Source organism: Erpetoichthys calabaricus, chromosome 11 (assembly GCF_900747795.2).
Source record: "Erpetoichthys calabaricus chromosome 11, fErpCal1.3, whole genome shotgun sequence".
Classification (NCBI taxonomy): Eukaryota; Metazoa; Chordata; class Cladistia; order Polypteriformes; family Polypteridae; genus Erpetoichthys; species Erpetoichthys calabaricus.
In genome coordinates this window covers 16,437,743-16,459,603 of record NC_041404.2, presented here as the reverse complement: position 1 = coordinate 16,459,603, position 21,861 = coordinate 16,437,743, and the positions used below count along the sequence as shown (strand labels likewise).

At 38.0% G+C, this 21,861-nt stretch overlaps 1 protein-coding gene across 7 annotated transcripts in view; it reads right to left on the bottom strand.

Moving 5' to 3' along the window:
• Positions 1-21,861, bottom strand: part of LOC114660125 (gamma-aminobutyric acid receptor subunit alpha-6-like) — a 58,414-nt gene that overhangs the window by 9,950 nt on the left and 26,603 nt on the right. For 5 of the 7 annotated variants that reach the window (XM_051934336.1, XM_051934335.1, XM_051934338.1 and 2 more), the window contains one exon: positions 12,843-13,129. In XM_051934336.1, the coding sequence (XP_051790296.1) occupies positions 12,845-13,129 (285 nt within the window). In that variant the 3' untranslated portion in view covers positions 12,843-12,844. The remainder of the gene's footprint in view (positions 1-12,842; positions 13,130-21,861) is intronic. The other 2 variants (XM_051934337.1, XM_051934339.1) reach the window with 1 other exon arrangement.

Below are 21,861 nucleotides of genomic sequence, written 5' to 3'. Positions count from 1 at the left end.
TGTACTAAATTTGAACTGCTCCAATGAAGCAGCAAATGTGTAAAAAAAAAAAAAAAAGTTACACTAAGCAGGAGGTTGTGGCTACAAGATGTATTTAGTGTTAAAGGTTTTAATACTCATATTAACTCCAATTTGAAGCAAATGTTCCCTTTTTGTCAGTGTCACTGAATTATCGTGTCTTACTTTTTTAGAAAATGCACACATGGTCTATTAGCCCCCCCAAAAATTGGAAAGCATTTGCCAGGCTGAACTGTAGAACTATACTCTGTTATCACTTCTGTATTGTTAATAGGCACTATGCATTAGCATTAAGTGGCTAATAGCTTTTACTGTTTATGCAGAAGTTTAATTAATAAAGAAATGCTTGCTTTCTTTTTATTAAAACTTCTTACTCTGCATTCTTGCTCATAACTTCTATATGCACATGAGTGACAGACTTTGGTGATTCTGCTTTTAGGGCCACTGGGCCATAGCCATACCAGATATTGTGCACTCATTCAAATGTGTTAAAGCGATGACAACTCATGAACGATCTGTTGCAAAAACATTTTGCTGTGCTCTCAAAGCACATACATATCATGCATTTTTAATTCTGAAAGAAGACCCAATGTCAGAGATGACTGAAGTTATTCTTCGGGTTTTGTGAAGATACCAGAAGTTAGTGGGCATAAAAGAAAACTGATGTGAATGTAAGTAAACTAACACAGTTAAACACCTCAGTATATGAACATTCATGCAGCAGACATACTGAAAGTTTTTGATTTTTAAGTATTATTCCAAAAATGATCCATTTGTTCTAACATTTGCTTGCTTACAAGATTGTATTAAAAAGCCTGACATGATTTACTTCAGCCTACACATCAACAAAAGCTGAAAATTCATTGAGGGTGTATGGCCTGCTCATATCCATTCATTTATAACTCAATCATTCCAGTGTGTTAAAGCGATTACAACTCAGAACCGATTTGTCACAAACTCCTGAGATTTACAATAACAACTGCTTTGTTACTTTCAATACATTTTTCAGCTATTTGTACTTTACTTGACTAAATTTCATTTAGAGCCACTTTTGCTTTTGCCTCACTAGAATTTCTGTTCTAATAGACACACTTTTTACTTCCAGCAAGTCCTTGTTGCTCGTTACATCGTCCAAATTGTTATAAGTTCATAAAAGACACCTATCAAGCATGTTATCAATTTAGGTTATAGTTTAGTGTTGCAGAGACACAGCCAATAGAATGCTGTATCTTCTTCTTCTTCCTCTTCATCTTTTCTCACTTGTGTGTGGGGTTGATGTGCTTGATTAACTTTCTCCAAACAGCTCAGCCCTGCACCTCCTCTCCAGTCCGACCCTTTTCCTTCAGATCTTCTTTTACCATATCCATTCACTTCCGTTTGGTCTCCCTCACTTTCTCTTCCCCTGTATTTCCATTACCATCACCCTTTTGCCCACATATTCATCGTCTCTCCTCATTACATGTCTAAACCAGTTCAATCTACGTTCCTGTACTTTCTTAGGTAACTCTCCTACTTTTGTTGTACCTCTGATTGTCTCATTTGTTATTTTTCTAATTCCCCACATCCATATCAACATTCTCATTTCTGCCACATCTAACCTCTTCTCCTGCACTCCCTTTACTGTTCATTCCTCAGCTACATACATCATTTCTGCTCTTGTCACCTTCTTAAAAACCTTACTTTAAACCTTCACCTTAATTCTTTGATGACACAATATTCCTGATACCTTCTTCCAATTGTTCCATCCACACTGTAATCTACAGGTTACCTCTGCTTTTAGTTTTCCATCTCAGGCTACCACTGATCATAGATATTTACATTTATCCACTCTTTGCAATAGCTCTCCCTACAGGCTAACTTCTGAGTCCTGATCATCCTCATATCATTCAAAAATAAAACAGCGATAGTGTGCTTTCCACTGCTTATTTGGTGGGTTGTTCCCATGCTTCCTGCTCACTAGTGAGACAGGGAAACTGAACGGCACTTTCCCTATGGTTGTATTTGAAAACAGCACCCAAAGAAATCTCTTCTTACAAGAATTTCCCATCAGATTTAAAGAAGCATGTTCAAAGAAGCTTTTTTCTTCTTCTTAAGCTATCCTATAAGGTGACCCCAAAGTCCCAAAAACAGTGCCTTTTTAATTCTGTGCAAAGAAGATTTTAAGGGCACACAAAATATTTTGAGGCCATAACTTACAATAAGCGAACAGTATCCATATGTTGTTTGCAAAAGATTTTGGGACAGATTGTTACAAGCCCAATTACTGAAACACTATAGTGAGGCCAGCCATAAAAGTTGCTGGCTAATTGAACTAGACAGACTCAGGGTTTAAGTGAAAGCTTGTGGACTTGGGGAGAAGGGGGTGACGCCAAGGTCTTGCTGCCCCTTTAATCCTTTATTTGATTCAGGAGAAAGAATTCAAATTTAACAAAACTGACCCATGTTCTGCAGTACAACATTGACTCACTGATTTGTAATTTCCATTTTATTATGTAGTATTGAAGTTGAATTATTGTACTGTAATATTAATGAAAGTTGTTTTAATGCTTATGTGTTAGAAAATGTTATTCTGTAGAATTTAAATTGTCTATAGGAGTGCATTAAAATATTATATATTATGAGACAACCATCTGGTATACATCTAATTATACTGGATAGGTTAATAATATGCATTGAGTTTAATTGGGGTGAGTTCTATAGTTTACATGAGTACACAAGCAGGTAATTTAAAGAAAACATTTTGTACACAATTGAGCAAAGGAAACCACAGCTTTCACAAGAGAAGTCTTGTTAATGAATGAACAATTCTGAAACTGTTGTATTACTATTTAATGTAATAATCACCCTTTTAAAATACATCTTTACTTTAGTGTATAAACCCAATCTGTGTTAATTTTAATTTTTTTATATTGTGTATCTACTAAAGTGATAAGGTTGTGAGTTATTCACTTTATTTTTATTCTTATTGTCTTCTTTGTATTTTATTTTTTTCTTCTTCTCCCTGGATTGGGGTGGGGGCTCATCTACTGCTGCCGGGTATCCCAATAGGGGAGGCACAGTGTAAGTCATATCCACACTCACTAGTACCACACTTCATGCCATCACCTTGACACCGAATGCAGTTACGTAATGTTTAAAAGCAGGATTGCGTTTGCATGATTCATTATTCTGTAGTGGATTTATGTAGCAAAAATGTTGTGTGAGTGTTGTTTAAAAATAACATAAATGTGTTCTCTAGACAAAGCCTTGCACTTTCTCATTATTTTTAAATGTACTTTTACTTGTGGTACTTGAGTACATTTTTTTTTATTTTTGCTGAAGTATTTTGTAACTGAAATACTTCTTAAGTGAAAGTAAAAATTTAATAAAGTACTTCAATATTTACTCAAGAATCAGTTCTAAGTACATTTTACAATTCTGCTGTGCTCTCAAAACAGGTACAAATCATGTACAGTACTTTTTAACTCTGAAACAATTCAAAATAGAATAAATGCAGCAATAATGAAAGCCTTTTCAAGGCCTTGTAAACCCAAGTAGATTTTTTTTAAATAGGCTTGATACTTTTAATTGTACACTGAAATTCAAGCTCTGTATGATCAAAGCAACAAATCTTAAATTAATTATTTCAATTCATTATGAATTCTCCTCCTCCTCCTTGGATGCCTTGGTACCTTGAATTGAGCAACTGCCCCCTTCAGACTATATGGACAGGCATCATTTTATACATTCCTCATACTTACAGATTCTACATAATGTGAATATAACTGAAAAATGTGTTAGAGGAGGATTACAGAATATTTACATGCAGACAGAATTTGACCCATGAGACATCAATTAATGATCCTGACTCTAAAGCCAGGTGTGCTAATGGTATTCATCTGCACCAGCCTGGCAGCCAGATGACCCAAAGCTCAGCTGGCATGTGAGAGTACCAAGTGTAAGGTGAAAGATAGGGGTGAACTTGTGAAAAAGCTTAGAGATAGCAAGCAGACAAGCAGAAATGGCTTTTTGGATATACAAGGTCACTTTATTGTCTCATGCATAATGGCATGCGTAGAATTCACACTAAAACATGGCATATGAACAAATGCAGAAATGTTCGTTCGCACAAAAAAATCCAGATGTATAAATCTGTGCGTTCGCAAACTTCCAAGTTCTTCCGCTCCATAAATCCCGGTCAGCGTGAAAAGTAACACACGTGTACGTGCCTGCTGTCACTCCCCAACTCCTCCCAGAATTACACCTCTTTGAATGTGTAAATCAATATAAATAGCCCTTAAGCTCAGCGTTCTGTGAAAAGGCAATGGCAAAACCACAGGAAAGAAATAGAAGAATTTTAGTGAATACCAAGTGGAGGAAAGGAAAAACGTACTATTTATCGGTTTAAACAGTGGTATAAACAAGAAAAGGAAGTTAATAGAGTGACATAGAGTGTTGGAGAAACTCGAAAGCTCAAGTCGCACAGTGCCCAAAATAAAAAAGAAGTTGTCAGATATCAAAGACGCAGTGAAAAGGCGAGTCATAGCCCACCATCTGAGTGTCATATGAAAGCTTATTAGGGTACAGAGAAAAGAAAAAAAAATAGGGACACAGTGGGAAAAATGCTCAAAATGTCAACTTTAATCTCAAAATTTCCACTTTAATCACGTAGTTTATTTTGTCATTAAAGTAGAACATCATAAACTTCATCTTAAAATTGTTTAATTTACTAGTTTCTCAAATCCCTTTGTAACTAAAGTGGCACATTAAATGATTTGTTTTGTATTTGTTCTTCTATGTGCTCTATGTGTGTGAATCACTACGTGCTTCTTAAACAGGCTTTCTCTTCCTCCGACAGGACACAGAACCCATTACATTCGTGATATTACAGCTCTCTGAATAATTAAAAAACTGAGATGTATACTTGATATTATTTTCATGATGATAGGAATTAAAGCATGTTATTAAACATGGGAACACGATGGCGCAGTGATAGTGATGAGCAGGCACCCTGTCCAGAGATTGTTCCTGACCCCCCGCAAGATGCTTGGTGCATCATGCACGACCTTCAATGAAATAATTTATTGCAGCAGTATTGTCTCTTTCAAACATACTAACCCCTAATTCCTTTTCTTTCTCCAAATACCCAATTGCCACACAATCAGCTCTTAAGTCATCAGTAAGCTGAGAACGCAGATTCTTCAAAACTTTTTAAGTTTTGAAATATCGTTGTAGTTCATGTTTAATTATTCTATCTATCTATCCTTCCAGTGTCATGCCAGTCCCAGCAAGAATACAGCGCGAAGCAGGAACAATCCATGAACGGAGCGCCAGCTCCTTGCTAGCACTGTGACACAGTGACCTCACATGTTTAATTGTTAACAATATAGATTATTTAAAAGAAGTTAAAAGTTTTATTTGTATAATGTAATAAACATATTTTGCTGCATTTCATCTTAAAAATGATATTGTCATCATATGTAAATACGCGCTTTGTAAAGTGGTTTGGGTTGTGCAATGTTATAACTGTATCGCAAGTTTACAGTGAGGTAATTGTACTAATAAGTACAAACATTTCTACAAGGATCACTTCATGGACTGATCGATTGCATTTATAGCTCTTGGGATGAAACTGTTTCTGAACTGTGAGGAACCGTACAGGAAAGGCTTTGAAGTGTTTGTCGTATGAGAGCAGTTCAAATAGGCAGCATGGCTGAGGCAGCGTGTGTTAGATGCTGTATACCGATAATTCTTTTTCCGATCAGCTGCTGTAGAGCTGTGATTCCACACTCAGATACAGTGATATAAATAATCAGAGTGCTGCGGTGAGAGTAATATGGAAAAAGATGATGCGCTGTGGCAACTCCTAACAGGAGTAACTGAAAGAAGAAAAAGAAGGCGTAGTTAGAGTAACAACGCTAAAGCAGCTATTGTATTTAGAATAGTTTGGCCATTCCGTGGACCATTAAATGGTTACAGGTTAATTACAATCAGATGCCTTAAACTAATAAACAATATGCGGTTAATTTGAGTATATATAATGAAGCCATGTCAGGGATGTGGATCTAAAAAAGAAAGGGAAACCACACTGGAACAAAAGCACTGCTTTGATGCTGGGTGCCGCCAGTTTACAAAACCGAGCAGAGAACTTGCGTACACCAGGGTTTTAGCTAGCATGAAAATGTGCGTGGCTTTACGCCAAGTTTAGGTTTTATACATTGAGATTTAAGCGTGGAAACGGGAGTACGCAACATTTTTGTGCATATGCACTGTTTATACAGGAGGACCCAGAACTGTACAATATTTACCCAAGAGTCCTCAAATAACCCATCATTTTATATATGGTGTATACTTATGTACTATATATATATATTGTAAAAGGCGCTATATAGCACCTGACCTGACACAGGCTCACACCCAGAGGTACATATAAAAACCAAAGAACTTTTTATTTTCTTCACCCCCACAGGCACAACACAGTCCCCACTACACAAATAAAGCACACAAAAAATACTCCTGCTCTTCCTAGCTTCGTCCTCCTCCTCCCAACTCTGGCTATTGAGTGGTGGCTGCTGGCCCCTTTTATAGTTCACCCAAAAGTGCTCCAGGTGGTTGACTGCCGAGTTCCGACTGCACTTCCGGGTGTGGCGAATATACAGCCCATACGGGCTCAGGAGTCCCAGCTGCAGCACCCCCTGGCGGCACCTGCAGGACCCAACAGGGCTGTACCCAACTCTAATTCCCATGGAGCCCTGCGGGAAACTGAGGCACCGCTCCAACCCACGGGAGTGGCCATCTAGCATCCTGGGGGAGGTATTGCACAGTCCATGGCTGCTCCCCCTGAACATATAGTGAAGGGGCGTCCCTTTGTAAAGAATAATGACAATAATAGAATATAATTACATCTGTTTGTAGGATACATGTTTTGTAATAGTATTTTACAATACAATGTACTATTTATGAAAATGAAGCCCAAATAGGCCTGGAAGGGCTGAAATAGCTTTAATGTAATTAATAAAATACATTGATTGATGTGCTATTGTTTGCTGTTGGTTGTTGAGGGTCTGTTGCTAATTATATTTTAAATTTCTAAAACAAACTTTCTAAAGAAGTACTCAAGTTCTTAAGATTAAAATTGTTGGCTCTGTCCAGCTGTGATGGATAGCAGGTGATTGTGGCACTTTACCAATAAGTTATAGGGCTAGAGAAATATTTAATCATTATAATGTACAGATAATGCAGCCATGAGAAATCATAAATGCAGGCTTATTTATTGTATGCATAATAGCTAGGGAGCTTGTTTCTTCTTTCATTCATGTACATATAAGTTAATTTGCTTGCATTTTTTTTTTCTTTTACAGTCTCAATTATCATGCAAGGTACCTGGTATGACTTCAAGAGGCAGAAGAAGTGAGCTGCTGTGACTAAGGTTCATGCAAGCTGCGGTGCAGTTGAAGGAGCCGCATTTACAAGTGGCATATCAAGTAGAAGTCGTTATAGCATGCATGACTGTACAGATATTTCTGTTTTCCTGTCAAGAGTGGCTGCTGAATGAGTAAAAGTTAAAAAATATACTGTACAAAATATACAAGTTGAAGCCATCTCTCTTAAATAAAATTTGAAACAGTAAACTAATCTGTAATTGAAGTCACACAGATAATTTAAGAGAGACAAGTTTGACATTTTACTAATATTTTTTAATGGGAGTTTTTGAAATTTTAAATCATTGTATGGCATTCTGTATTTGAGATATCTCAACAAAAATGTTATTTTCCTGACAAATTTCCTTTAGGAGTAAACAATTGGACATTGTTTGCCTCTGGTTTGCCTACTTCAAAGGCATTGCCTTCTGTGTCTTTGTGCTCCTCAGAGCGTATTTTTGTTTGAGTTTTTCATAAAAAAAGAAATCATTTTATTTACAAAGCTTCATTGCTCTCTTTGTTAATAGCCGGGGTTTGTTGATATGTCCCCCTCAAGTGGGTATTTTTGGGGTTTTTGGGGCTTTCATACTTGAAAACTCTACTTCATAACACATTACATTATTTAATTTTACTTTATAAATGTTAAAAGAGCACTTCACAAAGAATAATTCACTAAAATGTAAATGAAATGATTGAGGGGCCTGTGTGTATGTAGATGGGTGCAAAATTTGCTTAAATATTATAAGCAGAGAGCTCTGGCTAGAGGACCAATGCTCTGAGTATGGGAACCCTGAGTGATTGAGTTGAGGGTGTTGGTGCATCTAGAATGTTATTTTTAATGATAACAGATTAAGGAAGACAGAGTGGTTATTGCTGCTAATTTGTGGTTGCATCCTGAGCTCAGCTCTGATACCCTTTTGCAGTCTGTGGGCCATTCAAACATTCTTCATTTGCGTGATTAGGATTTTACTCAGGGTACCCCACAATGCAAAGATAAGCACATGAGGTTAGGTGTGTGCAAATGAGTGGACCCTAGAGACGGAATGGTTCCCCACCCAGAGTTGGTTGCTGATGTTTGCCCAGTGCGACTGTTACAACCCTAAACAAGCAACATTATTTTATGTTATGATTGGTATAAAAAATATACTGTATTTAAAAAGCTGTTTATATTACAGATGGCACTATCTTAAAAGGAAATGGGATCTATTTAGCAAAATATCCATAAAGTTATATAAAAACGTACAGAAGTAATTAAAAGGTACAATAAAATGCTGTGTACTAAAGATCATTTTCTGAAGTACAAGCTAAGACATGTTATTCTTTTGCTGCATAATGTTCTTGTGAAAACACGCGGCAATACTGTGTGCAGTTTTGGTATCTGTAATAGCTTTTAAAATGTATTTAATAAATGCAGGTTATGAGCGCTGAGCAAAGAAAGACCACTTGAGTCGAAATAAATTGTCTAAAACTGTCACATGTGACCAGTCCAGCCCAATACACAGTAAGTTTTAATTTCTGCACTCATAGCTGACTCCCTTTTCAGTACTGAGGTCTTGGATGAGCTCGTAAAGGCTACAGCAGCTTGCAACATTGTGAGCGAATGGATATGAAGTTATTCTGTTTTTAATTTTTTTAAAAGGCTTTTCATTAGTTTTGCTGTGCTTTTGCACCCTTTTCGTGGGTTTGGATACATGATGATTCCAAATTCATCAGAGTTTTTTGGATGTATTAATTATGGTTAAAATTATTTTTGTACAAGTTTCAGCACCATAATCGGTTAGTTACATTGATGCTATTTATTTGTTGCTTCTGAGATTCTTGGAAGAATGTGGCATGTGACATCATTAATTGCAATTGGTTTAAAAATCACCACAAATGTCTCTACCTCATCCAAGATTGTGAATCGAAATGAACCTTTGTATTATAGAATAGAATAGAATGCCTTTTATTGTCACTATACACATGTAAAATGAGATTAAAATATTATGAATATTTGGTGGTAAGCTTGACTTGTACTTTTGAGATTTTTCAGGGTACAACCTTTTACTTTTCATGATTTTATCTCTTCTTCTGATGTTTTCTCTTTTCCATCCTGAATTCTACCTTAAAACAAAAGGATCAGGAGATATGGTCAAAAACACTACAAATAAAGACATGATAGTCTCACAGTGAGACAAGTAAGTATTGTTGTCAGGCAACTACAAATGAGATTTGGGATTGGTCTGATGAAAGGCATATTTGTGGGCAGTCACATAGTACATGACAGAAAAACATGAAATTGTGACGGGAATAAAAAAAGTCTGATGCCCCTTGTTATCTGCTCTATATATATAAAATCCTAAGCCTAAAAGTGCAATGATTTAATGTGACTTTTTTATCACACTTTAAATCGGGCTTATTTTAAAACCTACATATATATTTTTGGTATCATTCTTTTCAGAATTTATCAGACTTTAATGTGATGTTGTTAGATTTTCAGATTCTTATTCTGTTTTTAAATTATAAACTAAAAAAATCAAGAACTCGCGTCCTGCGAGACGAGACTTTGTGCCATGAGATTTAACCACACCTGGGTCCAGAAATAAAAGATAAAGAGTAGGACAGCTGCTGTACAGGCTTTTAAATGTTCGAAGTGCTGCGTGAGATGAAGATCACATGGCACGGCACGGCACAACACAGCAGCAAGCCCAGCAGCTAATCGAGCAAAGAGGAGGTAAAAAAAACCTATTTGTTTCCCATTGTATCACCATTTAAGAGGGGGTTTTGGAGGAGTAACCACATCTCATTGGGGTGCGTTCAGCCCCCCCTCTTCACAACGCGAGCGGCAGAGAGCTAAGTGGCTGGCGTGTAGCGCAGGCCGGGGGTGTTGGCGAGCAAAGCGAGCAGTGGGGAACCCCCTAGTTTTATAATAAAATGGGGGACAAATACTAGAAAATATTTCCCCATATAAAGAACAGCTAATACATGAAATAAGACATTGAGTGCTGTAGTTGGGAAAAGCACCATGAGAACCTTTAGATATTTGACCCTTCAACAGTATGGATACACTGGCCAATAGGAAGTGACGAGCTTTGCTGGGCTGAGTTAATTGTAGTAGTCAAAAACTTTCATTTTGCCATTAAACTAATAATTATAACTAATTATAATTACTAATTTAAAGTGTCAAAATTAAATCTATCAAACTTTTGTTTTGCACAGCGAACACATCTTACAGATCTCTGGAGTAAACCAATTAATGTCTCTTTCAAATCTCTTAGCCACAATGGAGCAAACAATTTAGCGAAGTATTTATTTATTGGTAAATTCTTTTCCTTTTGAATGATGGAGTTAGATTTCAAAATCTCTGCTTAATGAAACAAAAATATATTTGGGAAGGAGCATTTCTTTAACTTAAGCTTTGTTCTAAGACAAAAATCGACAATACAAATTATATTTGTATATAAATGTTAGAAATCCTTTGAACTTTAATAATACATTATGCCTTTCCCATAACTTATTATTAACTTATTAGTTATCCAGAATATTAATTGTTCTATGAGTTTGAACGCTATTATGTTGGAAGTACAGGGTCCCTCAATTTGGGTTTTAGACACCAAATATAATATGTTTAACACACGGTGTATCCACCCATCCATTTTCCAAGCCACAAATCTACTTTGGGGTCATGATTTACAAGCGCCTATCCTGGGAGCACTGGAAGCCAGGTTGAAACCAATTCTAAATAGCAAGCAAGCTGATCTCTGGACAAACGTATGTACACAGTGAAATTCAGTCACACCAGGTTGAATTACAGTCACAAGTTAATTAACAGAAATAGTGCTTTTGCTATTATTATGCTCTTCTCTCACTTTCAATAGTTATTATTATATATACTTACTGAGAACATTCTTAGGAATACTATTTTAATTCAGGATAAGGCCTCCTTAATTCCTCAAAACAGACTTTTCTTCTTTATTCTATGCATTCCACAAGATATTGGAAACCTTCCTTTGAGGTTCTGGTCCATGCTCACATGATCACACCTCACTATTTCTGCACATCTGTCAGCTGTACATTCATGCTGTGAATCTCCCATTCTACCACACCCAAAAGGTGTTCTACTGGATTCAGCTAAAATGTCTTGAAAGGTTACTGAAGAATAAGGAACTCATTGAAATGTTCATGAAACCACTTTGAGATGACTTTTGCTTTGTGACATGGTGCATATTATCATGCTTAAAGTAGCCATCAGCAGATGAAGGGATGCACCTGGGCAATAATGCTCAAATAGGCTGTGACATTCAACAGATGATTAATTGATATTAACAGACCCAAAATGTGTTAAGAAAATATTCCCCACACCATTACGCCACCACCAACTTGGACTATTGACACAAGGTAAGTTGGATTCATGCTCTTGGCACCATCTCTGTGCCTGTACAGAAATTAAGATTCATCAGACCAGGATACATTTATCCAGTCTTCAGCTGTCCAGTTTTTATGAGCCTGTGCCCAGTGCAACCTCAGATATCTGTTCTTGACTGACAGAAGTGAAACACAAAATTATCTTCTGTTGTTATTGTTGTGCATTCAGTGATGCTTTTCTGCTCACCACAGTTGTTATTTGAGTTACTGTAGCCTTTCTGTTAGCTTGAACCAGACTACAATTCTCCTCTGACCTCTGTCATCAACATGGTATTTTCATCCAAGGAACTGCTGCACACTGAATGTTTTTAGCTTTTGTACACCATTATGAGTAACCTCTAGAGATTGTTGTGTGTGAAAATCTCAGGAGAGCAGCAATTACGGAAACACTCAAGCCAGTCCGTCTGGCATCAATAATCATACCACAGTCAAAATCACTGAGATCACATTTTTCCCCCAATCTGGTGTTTGATGTGAATGTTAATTGAAACACTTGACCTGTATCTGTATGATTTTATGCATTACACTGCTGCCACATGATTGGCTGATTAGATAATTGCATAGACAAGCAGGTGTACAAGTATTCCTAAGAATTTGCTCAGTAGGTGCATATACTATGTTTATTTATTTATTTATTTATTCATGTAGTTTTAGTGGTGCACACAGTAGTGCATTGGTTAGCATTAATTCAGCAGAGGTCCAGTATCCTGACTGAAATCCTGTATCCAGCCTATGCCCTTCTAAATTCTGCACATTATTCTTGTGACTTTGTGGCTTTTCATCCAGTAATTCTATTTTACCACCCACATCCAAAGACATACATGTTATGTCAACTTGTAATGCTAAATTGGCACCAAGTGAATGTAATTGGGTGTGACCTTCCACCTTGCGTTCAGTACTGCTAGAATAGACTCCAGCTACACAGGGCCATTAACTTGGATGAAGCTGGTTTGAGAAAATGATGTTGTGTTACATTTTTATGGTAAGCACAAAACAGCAAGGATACAAAAAGGAATTTACCTTCAAGCTTTTCCAGATGCCTCCATGGTATCTTTTGACAGATAAACTATCCAGTAAACCAGGTTGAATGCTCCAAATGACAATGGGAACAGAATTCTGGCATATTTGTCTATTGTGCTGGTCCCGGTGAGAAGTGCATTGGGGTTTGAAGGAATTGCAGAGCCCTGCTGGAGAAACTGCGGTATTGGAGGTGAAATGGTTTGAATACTTTCTGCCAGGGATACATCGCCACGAGAAACAATGGAGTTTCCCCTCTTCTTCAGGTTGCAGTTGGAATCAGATTGCTGCTAAAAAGTGGAAAGAAGAATATCATGTGAAATATCTGACATCTTACATAATGGGGGAACCCTAAGGTGAGATAAAGCTGCTCAGTCGGACATTCATTCATTATATTCCAATTGCATACCAATTTACTGCCTGGAGTCTCAGCTTTCTATTTTCACAAGCATAATTGTGTAAACCATTTTATAAAAGAAACTCACATGTCAATGAAATTAGTTTTGCTTAGCAGAAGCTGACAAACCCAAAGATGTGACCTGTATAGCTAAAAGATATTTATGCCTTCAAGTTATTACTTTCACATGCAATTTTCTGACCCAGAAATAACCAGCTGCACAGGAGCTGCCAAACGGGAAGGACACTGTGCCAGTCAGTAGGTCTTTTCAAGCCTAGACTAATGCAATAGAAACATCTACCTTATTTTTCAAATTTGAATTTCTACAATAAAATAAATGTTAAGATTAAAATAAGAAAATGTTGACCTGCAAACAGGATTAATCAAACTAACTCCCATCATAAAGTCTGGTCAGAGTGAAGAGAGCAGGCTTTGTTACAAAATGCAACACTGTGCCAATGATCAAGCAGAGTTGCTTAGAATTACATTTTAATTATTTTCTCTTTTTGTAGTAACTGCTAGCTAATGAACTGTAGAAATAACAATGATAGAAATGTCTCCTTCTCTGTGTGTTATGTGCCCTATCGGTCAGCATCCACAGGGCCCGATAACTTTTAAATGAGAAAGAAGGCCTGATGTTAGTTACTCCTGAACAAAGGCATTAGTGTAAGAAAAATGGAAGACACTAGCTAATGGAGAAGGTGTCACCAGGCAGATGCAGTATGTAGCAGTTGGGGCACCCTTTATGTTATATATGGCTTCTTTCTACCCATTACAATGGATAAGTTACCTGGAAGTTGCCTGGTTCTTTAATTAGAATATGGGGTTCAGGACACCATAAATACCTTCAGATGCAATAGACACATCTGAGCACTTCTCTCATTCCTGTTAACATTTTTGTACTTATTTATTTATTACCTTGTCTAATGTGTTTTTTTCATGGACTTCTTCCACGGTAGGCGATATTGGAAGAGTACGAGAAGTGTGAAGCAACACCTGCAATTATTTTGGTACAACACTCTTTGACTAACTATGTGGTGTTGAAGGCGCATTGTCATGTTGTAAAATGTAGTTTTGGGTGCTCCACTTCTTCAGACATTTTTTTCCTGATGCTTTCCTATAGACGCCTCAGCAGTTCAATATAATGTCACTGATTAACAGTCTGTCCACAGGGCACAAACTCTTTATGAATAAGTCTGTCTGTGTTGAAAAACATGATCATCATTGCCTGTTTTTAAAACTGGCCATGGTGGTTTGGAGAAGAATATCGCCCAACTCAGCTGCACGATTGTAGAATAAATGGCAGAAATACACAATCGATCAACTCAGCATGATGCCACTCGGAATACTGATTAACCACTGTAGGCATAAGATATCTACTGTAGTGGCATATTCGATAACTACACTCTACTCTGGTGCTATTGACTGATTCCCAGAATTTTTTAGGTCCTCCTTTGCACACATACAGTGTGTGTGTGTGTATATATATATATTCAGTAGAACCTCTGGTCACGAACGTTTCCGAACACGTACAAATCGGGTTATGATCAAAAAGTTTGCCAAAATTTTGCATCTGTTCACGACCACATGCTTTGTTGGCAAACAAAAACACTTGCGCCCAGTTTCCCTACGTGCGTTTGTACACGCCAATGATTTCCCATTTTACCATTCTCCGTTTCCCATTTTCTTTTGTTTGCATATACAGGGCCTAACAAAGCAGCTGATGTTGCAAAAGGAGTTACAATGTTAACCAAGCAGAGGCTTCAAGTGCTGGAAGAGGTGGAAAAACTGTTGCTAGTGTGGTTGAATAAGAAGCAACTTGCAGGGGATAGCGCAAGCGAGGCGATCATATGCAAGAAAGCATATGAGGATGGTTTGAAAAGTTTCGCAAGAGAAGTGGCATTTAATTTTTTTGCCTGTGCTTAAAACTATAAAAAAAAGTGTTTACAGCGAGCGGTTCATAAGGGTCTAGCGCGAACTCTTACAATGTTAGTTTTCTCTGTTGTTCAAGGTTTTCTCAGTGTTATTCAGTGTTTTTATAGTTTAGTTTACTAGTACACTGTACACTCTATGGTATAATTAACCATTTTCTTGCTTAAAAAATATATATTTACATAAAGTTTGTACAGTCTGGAAATTATGGGGAAATTATGTTTGGGTCGCGACCAAATCGGGTTGTGTCCACAGTTTTGGAACGAATTACGGTTGTGACCAGAGGTACCACTGTATGTATATATAGACAGGTAAAATTCCATTACAATGAATATCTTTACAACAAAATTTTCATTACAACAAGGTATTTTTATGGTCCCGACAGCTTCCCCATATGACACGAGTCTATAGAAATCTTGTTACTACGAAGTACATTCAGCAGATACTTTCATTATAATGAAGAGCACAAAAGACCTTGAAATGCTTGAATGAATCATCCACAGAGCAGTTAGTTCTGTGGCCGCAGCTCAGTTGTGCATAATGATCCCCAAACAGAAACACTGTAATTTTTTTTTCTTTCTTCGGACTTTCCTCTTACTGTTTTTTTTTTTTTTTTTGCCTTTTTTGTTTCCTGCGGTTTTCAGTGATACCTTTTAGTTATTGCTCATCAACATTTGAAAAACAGCCATTGAAATTTAACTCATTGTCACGCTCCTATAGAAACGGTAGACACGAAAAAACGATAACAGTTCATATTAGAAAAAAACCTAACTTTTTGCAGCTCTCGAATGCGGCAAAAAGAAAGAAGACTTTGCCAGTGAATTCGGAATTTCGCTATCACTATCGACGCTGTCAACTTTCTTGAAAGACAGAGCAAAAAAAGTAGAAAAAACTCAGGTTGCAAACGTATGTGAACTGCTGCATTTGAAGACGTCGAAAAAGCCGTTTTTATGTGGTTCAGTGATTCTCGTTCAAGAAACATTACTATTAATGTGGAACTCATTCAAGGTAAATGTGAGGTTTGTAAAATCTCTTGGGACCCCCCACAACTGGACAGCAAGCCGAAGAGCGTCCCGAAGTGCAATCTCCGTGTCTGTACTGGGCAATAGCAGATATGCTGCGTCTCTCCGCCAAAGTAAACAGTGTTATGCTTGGGTCACAGATTTGCACAGAAACACAGAAGATTGTAGAGACAGGAACTTTATTCAAACACTGCAAACAAACATGTCTCTTTTTCAAAAGTTTAAACGTGGTCCTTGACAAGACGGTGATGACAAATCCGTCTCACAATTAAAAGTATGCAAATATACCTTCATCTTCAAAGGAGTACGCGTCAGGAGCAGGGAAGGATAGAGATAGAGAAAGGCAAACAAACAATCCGCAACTGACAAGTGTGTTTGGACTGTTTAAGTCTGTGATGTACCGCGCGGATCATGCGATAGATCAGCCGCAAGTAAGCCCAGCAGCAAGGGAGCGATGTGAAGGTAGTCTTTCAGCGTCTTTTTTTGAACCTGTAGGGGTGCGATCAGCCCCCCAGCTCACAACAGAAAAGATTTCGAGGGGCGATGCAAGGTTAGGAGCACGTAAATTGTAAATGCAGATACTGTAACAGGATTACTCGATCACTGACCTGGCCACGGCTCTGCTTGACTGCTGTGTCTGTGTATAGAAGAGTGGCAGATCACGCTACATTAAATAACTGTGCCACTCCTGTTTCAAGCTGAATAAAGCTGGTTTTGCTAAAGTACTGAGACTAAGCCTCGTGTTTTGGGGTGCAAGACAGGGACTTATAGCGCGACCCTGATCTTTTATGATTTGGTTCTGTGGCGATTCATTGCAGTGCTGTGAGTCTCCTATTGCCATGCCCCAGCAACGGACACACAATTTTACACAGACTCTGCAATTGCGCTTCAGGACACACTTCAGCGTGTCTTTCCAGTTGGGGGGGGAGGGGCGGGGTGGGGTGGGGTAAGAGTCTCGAAAGAGTTCAGAAACCTCACGATATGAAGAAGAAATAATGATTCAGCTCCTGATTGATAACTATGCAGCCCACAACATGCTTCCACATTTACATAATGTTCCACTTGAATTCCTCTCACCCAATTGCACGGCAGCACTTCAGCCATTGGTTTTGGGCATCATTCACACCCTGAAAGTGTATTATCGCAAGGAAATGCTGAGAAAAATTCTCATCAGCATAACTTGTAGGCAGGAGGAGATTAAAATTAACGCGAAAGAAGCTATTGAAATGATTCAAAACGCCTGGATACAAGTTAAAGAAAGCACTATAGTAACAAATACAGAATCTCATTACAACTAAATTTTCATTACAACAAAATATTTTTTAGGTCCCTGTAAGTTCATTGTAACAGAATTTTACCTGTATATATATATATATATATATATATATATATATATATATATATATATATATAAATATATATTGTGATGAAAATAATCCACAAAAACAAATATAAAGGTTTGGGGATTGGCCCCTTGTAATGATTTGCACGGTCAAGATGATAAATAAGCTTTTATCAGACATTCGCCAACAGTTCTTGCTTCTGTCGGCTTTTATATACACAAATTCAATCAAAATGGCTATAGGAAATGATGAAAGCAGGAAGTGACATCATCCGTGAGAACCGGAAGTGGCGTCATCAATGCGGGACCGGAAGTGACGTCATCAATGCGGGACTGGAAAGTGACGTCATCAGTGCTAGCCGGGAGTGGCGTCATTAATGCGGGACCAGAAGTGACGTCATCAGTGATATCCGGAAGTGACGTCATCACTGGCAGAATCGGAGGAGACGTTGTAAACAGGAGCCGGAAGTGTTATGGATGGTGAAGTAAACGATGGATCGTTGTCTGTAATGTTAAGTATCTCTGGTAATTCATTATTTGTCTTCTTTATTTCTGTAAGGTCAGAAAGAGAGGCATTAATCCCATCATACAACCCCCCATCTGGTAACCATTCACTCACCTCTGGGCCTGTTGACTGCCTCCTAAGCGCATGTGTGTGACAATACATATATATACACACAAACAAATGTGCTGCTATAGACAGACAGCATGCATGAGCTGGCATTCCTGCTGTGAATGGCCCCATTCCCTTAAAAGGTTGGAAGGCCAGTATAGTAGAGAGATCAGGGGAGGCTCCGTATCAAGGCTGTATGCTCCCCCGACCCGCTAGATGGACGCATCCCTGACCTTTAGTACCCATTTGAACACCCATAGGGTATTCTGGGAACTGTAGTACAATGGGGTACCCCAGTCGGCATCCATGGCTGCTGACGGGAGTGCCGCAGGGAGTTACACTCCCTACTTTATGGAACTTCCTTATGACCTGAAAGTACTTCCGACTGGCAATGCCCTGGTACTAGAAGTACTCCCAGGTCTTCAATAAAAGGAACCATACTGCCTTATCCAGGTGAGTTGGAGCCAGAAGGGGAGACAGGAAACACTGGTCTTGGAGGAGTAGTAGAGAAGAGAAAGACGAGAGAGAGAATTCAATTGTGCTGAGGTATTCTGTTGAACAAAAGGTTGTGTTTTAAACACAGGACTGTGTTGGTGCATTTGTCTCTGGCATTTTGTGGCACCCTCTGTTGATCACAGTGTATATATAGTTTATATTTTATCTACTAGGATTGGAATTTACATTGGTAATGACTCATGCCCTCCTAAAATGGAAGATATCCCACAAGGATACTAACCCTTAGGTTGTATGTTGGTTTCTCAAACTACAACTAGTTCAAGATAATCTACCACACAGGATTCAAATGTTGATGCCCTCTCCCTGATGCACAACCTTGTAAACAGCCTCAGTCTCAAGAGCATAAGCATGCCTTTGTGGTGGGGGGGCATCAATGTCAGACATGGGGGCTTGGTGATTGTTTTGCAGGGCCTGAGGAGAGGATTGGACAATCTCCATACAATTCGATCACTACAGTGGAGGAGAAAACAGAAGAAGAGGACTGAAATCACTTCTGGTCCTGTGTCTTCCTGGTTCAACAAATACTGTATAAAGAGGACTGTCAAAAGAAGTGGATGTTCATTCTAAGAACCCATCACAGAATGTGTGGAGTCTATCCGAAGCAGCAGGCACAACATTGTACAATTAACAACATTTGTTTCCTTTTTATTTATTGTTTTGCTTTTAGATGAAATACACTGTCTTCTGTGAAGTTTTCTTTCTCTCTCTCTCTTTCCTCTTACTGCTGGCTAAGAAATATGCGTTTAAATCTGCTGGCACTAAAGTAGAAATAGTCTAACACCTAGATTAAGTCCAAATGATTTTCTTGAAACTTGGAGGTGTTCATTCATCACAAAGTACAAACATTTTCAGATACTTACATGAATGTGGCATGGGGGCACAGTTGTTAGCATCCTTAGTATGAATTCCACATCAAATGAAGGTATTCTTTGTAATTTTCTCTCTAGGTAGTCAGAGTCAGGCCCTCATCTTCAAAGGAGAGCATGTTAGGTTATATTGGCCTTGTATTGGTGTGAGTGTGGGTATCTCTGCATGAGTGGGCTCTGCATTAGTCTGGTATGCTAGTTAGGCTTGGTTTCTGCTTTTTACTTGATGCTGCTCTGGCACGTTATGACCCTAAACTGAACTGAATGTGTTTGTGAATGACCTATCGTGTATAAGAATGTTAAGTTTGAGTGTAACTGGGTGCCCTCCTCATGACAGCATAAATAGCACAAATGCAATTTAAAACAACCCATGGCCTCTCTGGAGTTATTTACTTGGCCCTAAAATAGACAGTTAATTTCTGGATGACACCTTGATCTGACTCATTAGATCTTTGATAATTATTTATAGTCAGACTGCTACCCACCATCACTTTCTTAGGTTTTTACAAGTTTCTTCTGTCTCCAGCAATCCGTTTTACTGTTCAATATGGTTTTGGGCAGTTCTGCCATTTTAGATCACTTACTCTTAATTAAGCGTGACTGCCAACATGCCATTAACATGTGGAAATTTACAGGCTAATTATGGTCATTTAAACATATTTGATTTAGCAGCGCACTGCCAAACGAAACAAACTGCCTGTCTCTATGGCTCTCATTACTGATATGCAGCTCAACCCACTCCTTTAATAGAACCTGTGGGGATATGGTAGCCGGGAAGCACATGACTAGGATGTGGATCTTTGTCCTGTTTGATCAAGTAGAATAATAAATAGAGAAAATGGGAAAGTTGTGGGTAAAAACTGAAAAGACACCACAGCCTAATATTAATATAGCAACACACTTTCAGAAAACAGCAGTCTGTCTTTTGTTTAGAAATGAAAATCTGGATTCTAAAAACTTTTCTCATTTAATTGAAGTCATCTAAATGTCCAAAAGAAGAGCGCCACCTACTCCCTGAGACAAGCCATTATTACAAATTTTTCACTGTATTAACTGTAAAGTATCCTCCCTTCCCAGGCTTCAGTGCAGTTTAGTGCTATTTCTGGGAGATTATAATAGGCTAAGATTACTCATCTATATAGGACAGTACCCAAAGGGCAGCAAGCAACTTCACAATATTCTAACAAGTACATCTGTGAGAAACCAGTTCCTAAATATATACACTAAATACACAAATTATGTTGCCTTTTTTGTGCTATGTAACATTTTATTTTTTATATATCTCTTTCATGAGAAGCTCCTGGGAAGTTTATACCTTCTTAATTATTGTGAAAATAAAAATGTAATCTTTTTAGGAATTTACTGACAAATCTGGGGTCAGACTCATTGTCCATTTCAGCAGCAATGGGTGCATGGCTCCTGGGAGAGAACACCAGTTCATTGACTAATAGTCACCTATATCAGCCCAAATCAAAGCAGCTAATCAAACTAATCTGAGCAAAACACGTGTGATCAGAATGAAAACTCGACACGATCTCTTGGAGATGTGAAGCACTACACTGACCACTAAAACACAGTGACACTGGAACCATTTGAAAGGGCAATTATGGTTGTAATGTGCCATTACAGTCAAAAAATAAAAAAAACTATTACTGTGAAATCCAAGTACCGTTTAAACAACTTTTGTGGTTAATAATGAAATATTAGATCAAAATGGATGGAAGCATCTCAGATGTTTTAATTTGTTTGCAATATGTAATTTCCAACTCTTGTTTTTTTGCTAATTTAAAAATAAGGCAGTAAAAACAAAGCTTATTAATTTTACATAACTTATGAACTGGTTTATAGTCAGACAACTACTGCTACTTGTTCACGTGTTCATCTATTAAATTAACTGACACCATATATTACATGCAGGGAACAGAGGTGGAACCAAGATATAACTAACATGAAATTAAAGACAGAAGAAAGCCAGCATCACATTACGTGACTTCAAGTGGAATGTCAATCTCAACGACAACAGTTGCTAATTTTATCACCTCAGAATGCCAAATTACATGACCAGGAATCACAGGGGATGACAAAGTACACAATCCTGTGACCACTTTCCAGTAGTCTCACATTTTTGTGAGCACACTCCTAATTCTGACAGCCAACGCCATGCTGCCTGACAAAGCCAGTGCTGCACAAATGCTGTCCAGATATACCAAGTCAAGCTGTAACCTTGGCCCTTTTTATTTTTATTTTTCCATTCTGTACTGATGAGTAAAGCATAATACATCTCTCCTCTGTTTGCAAGGTCCAAAACACCTGCATACCCTTTCCTCTTAGCTG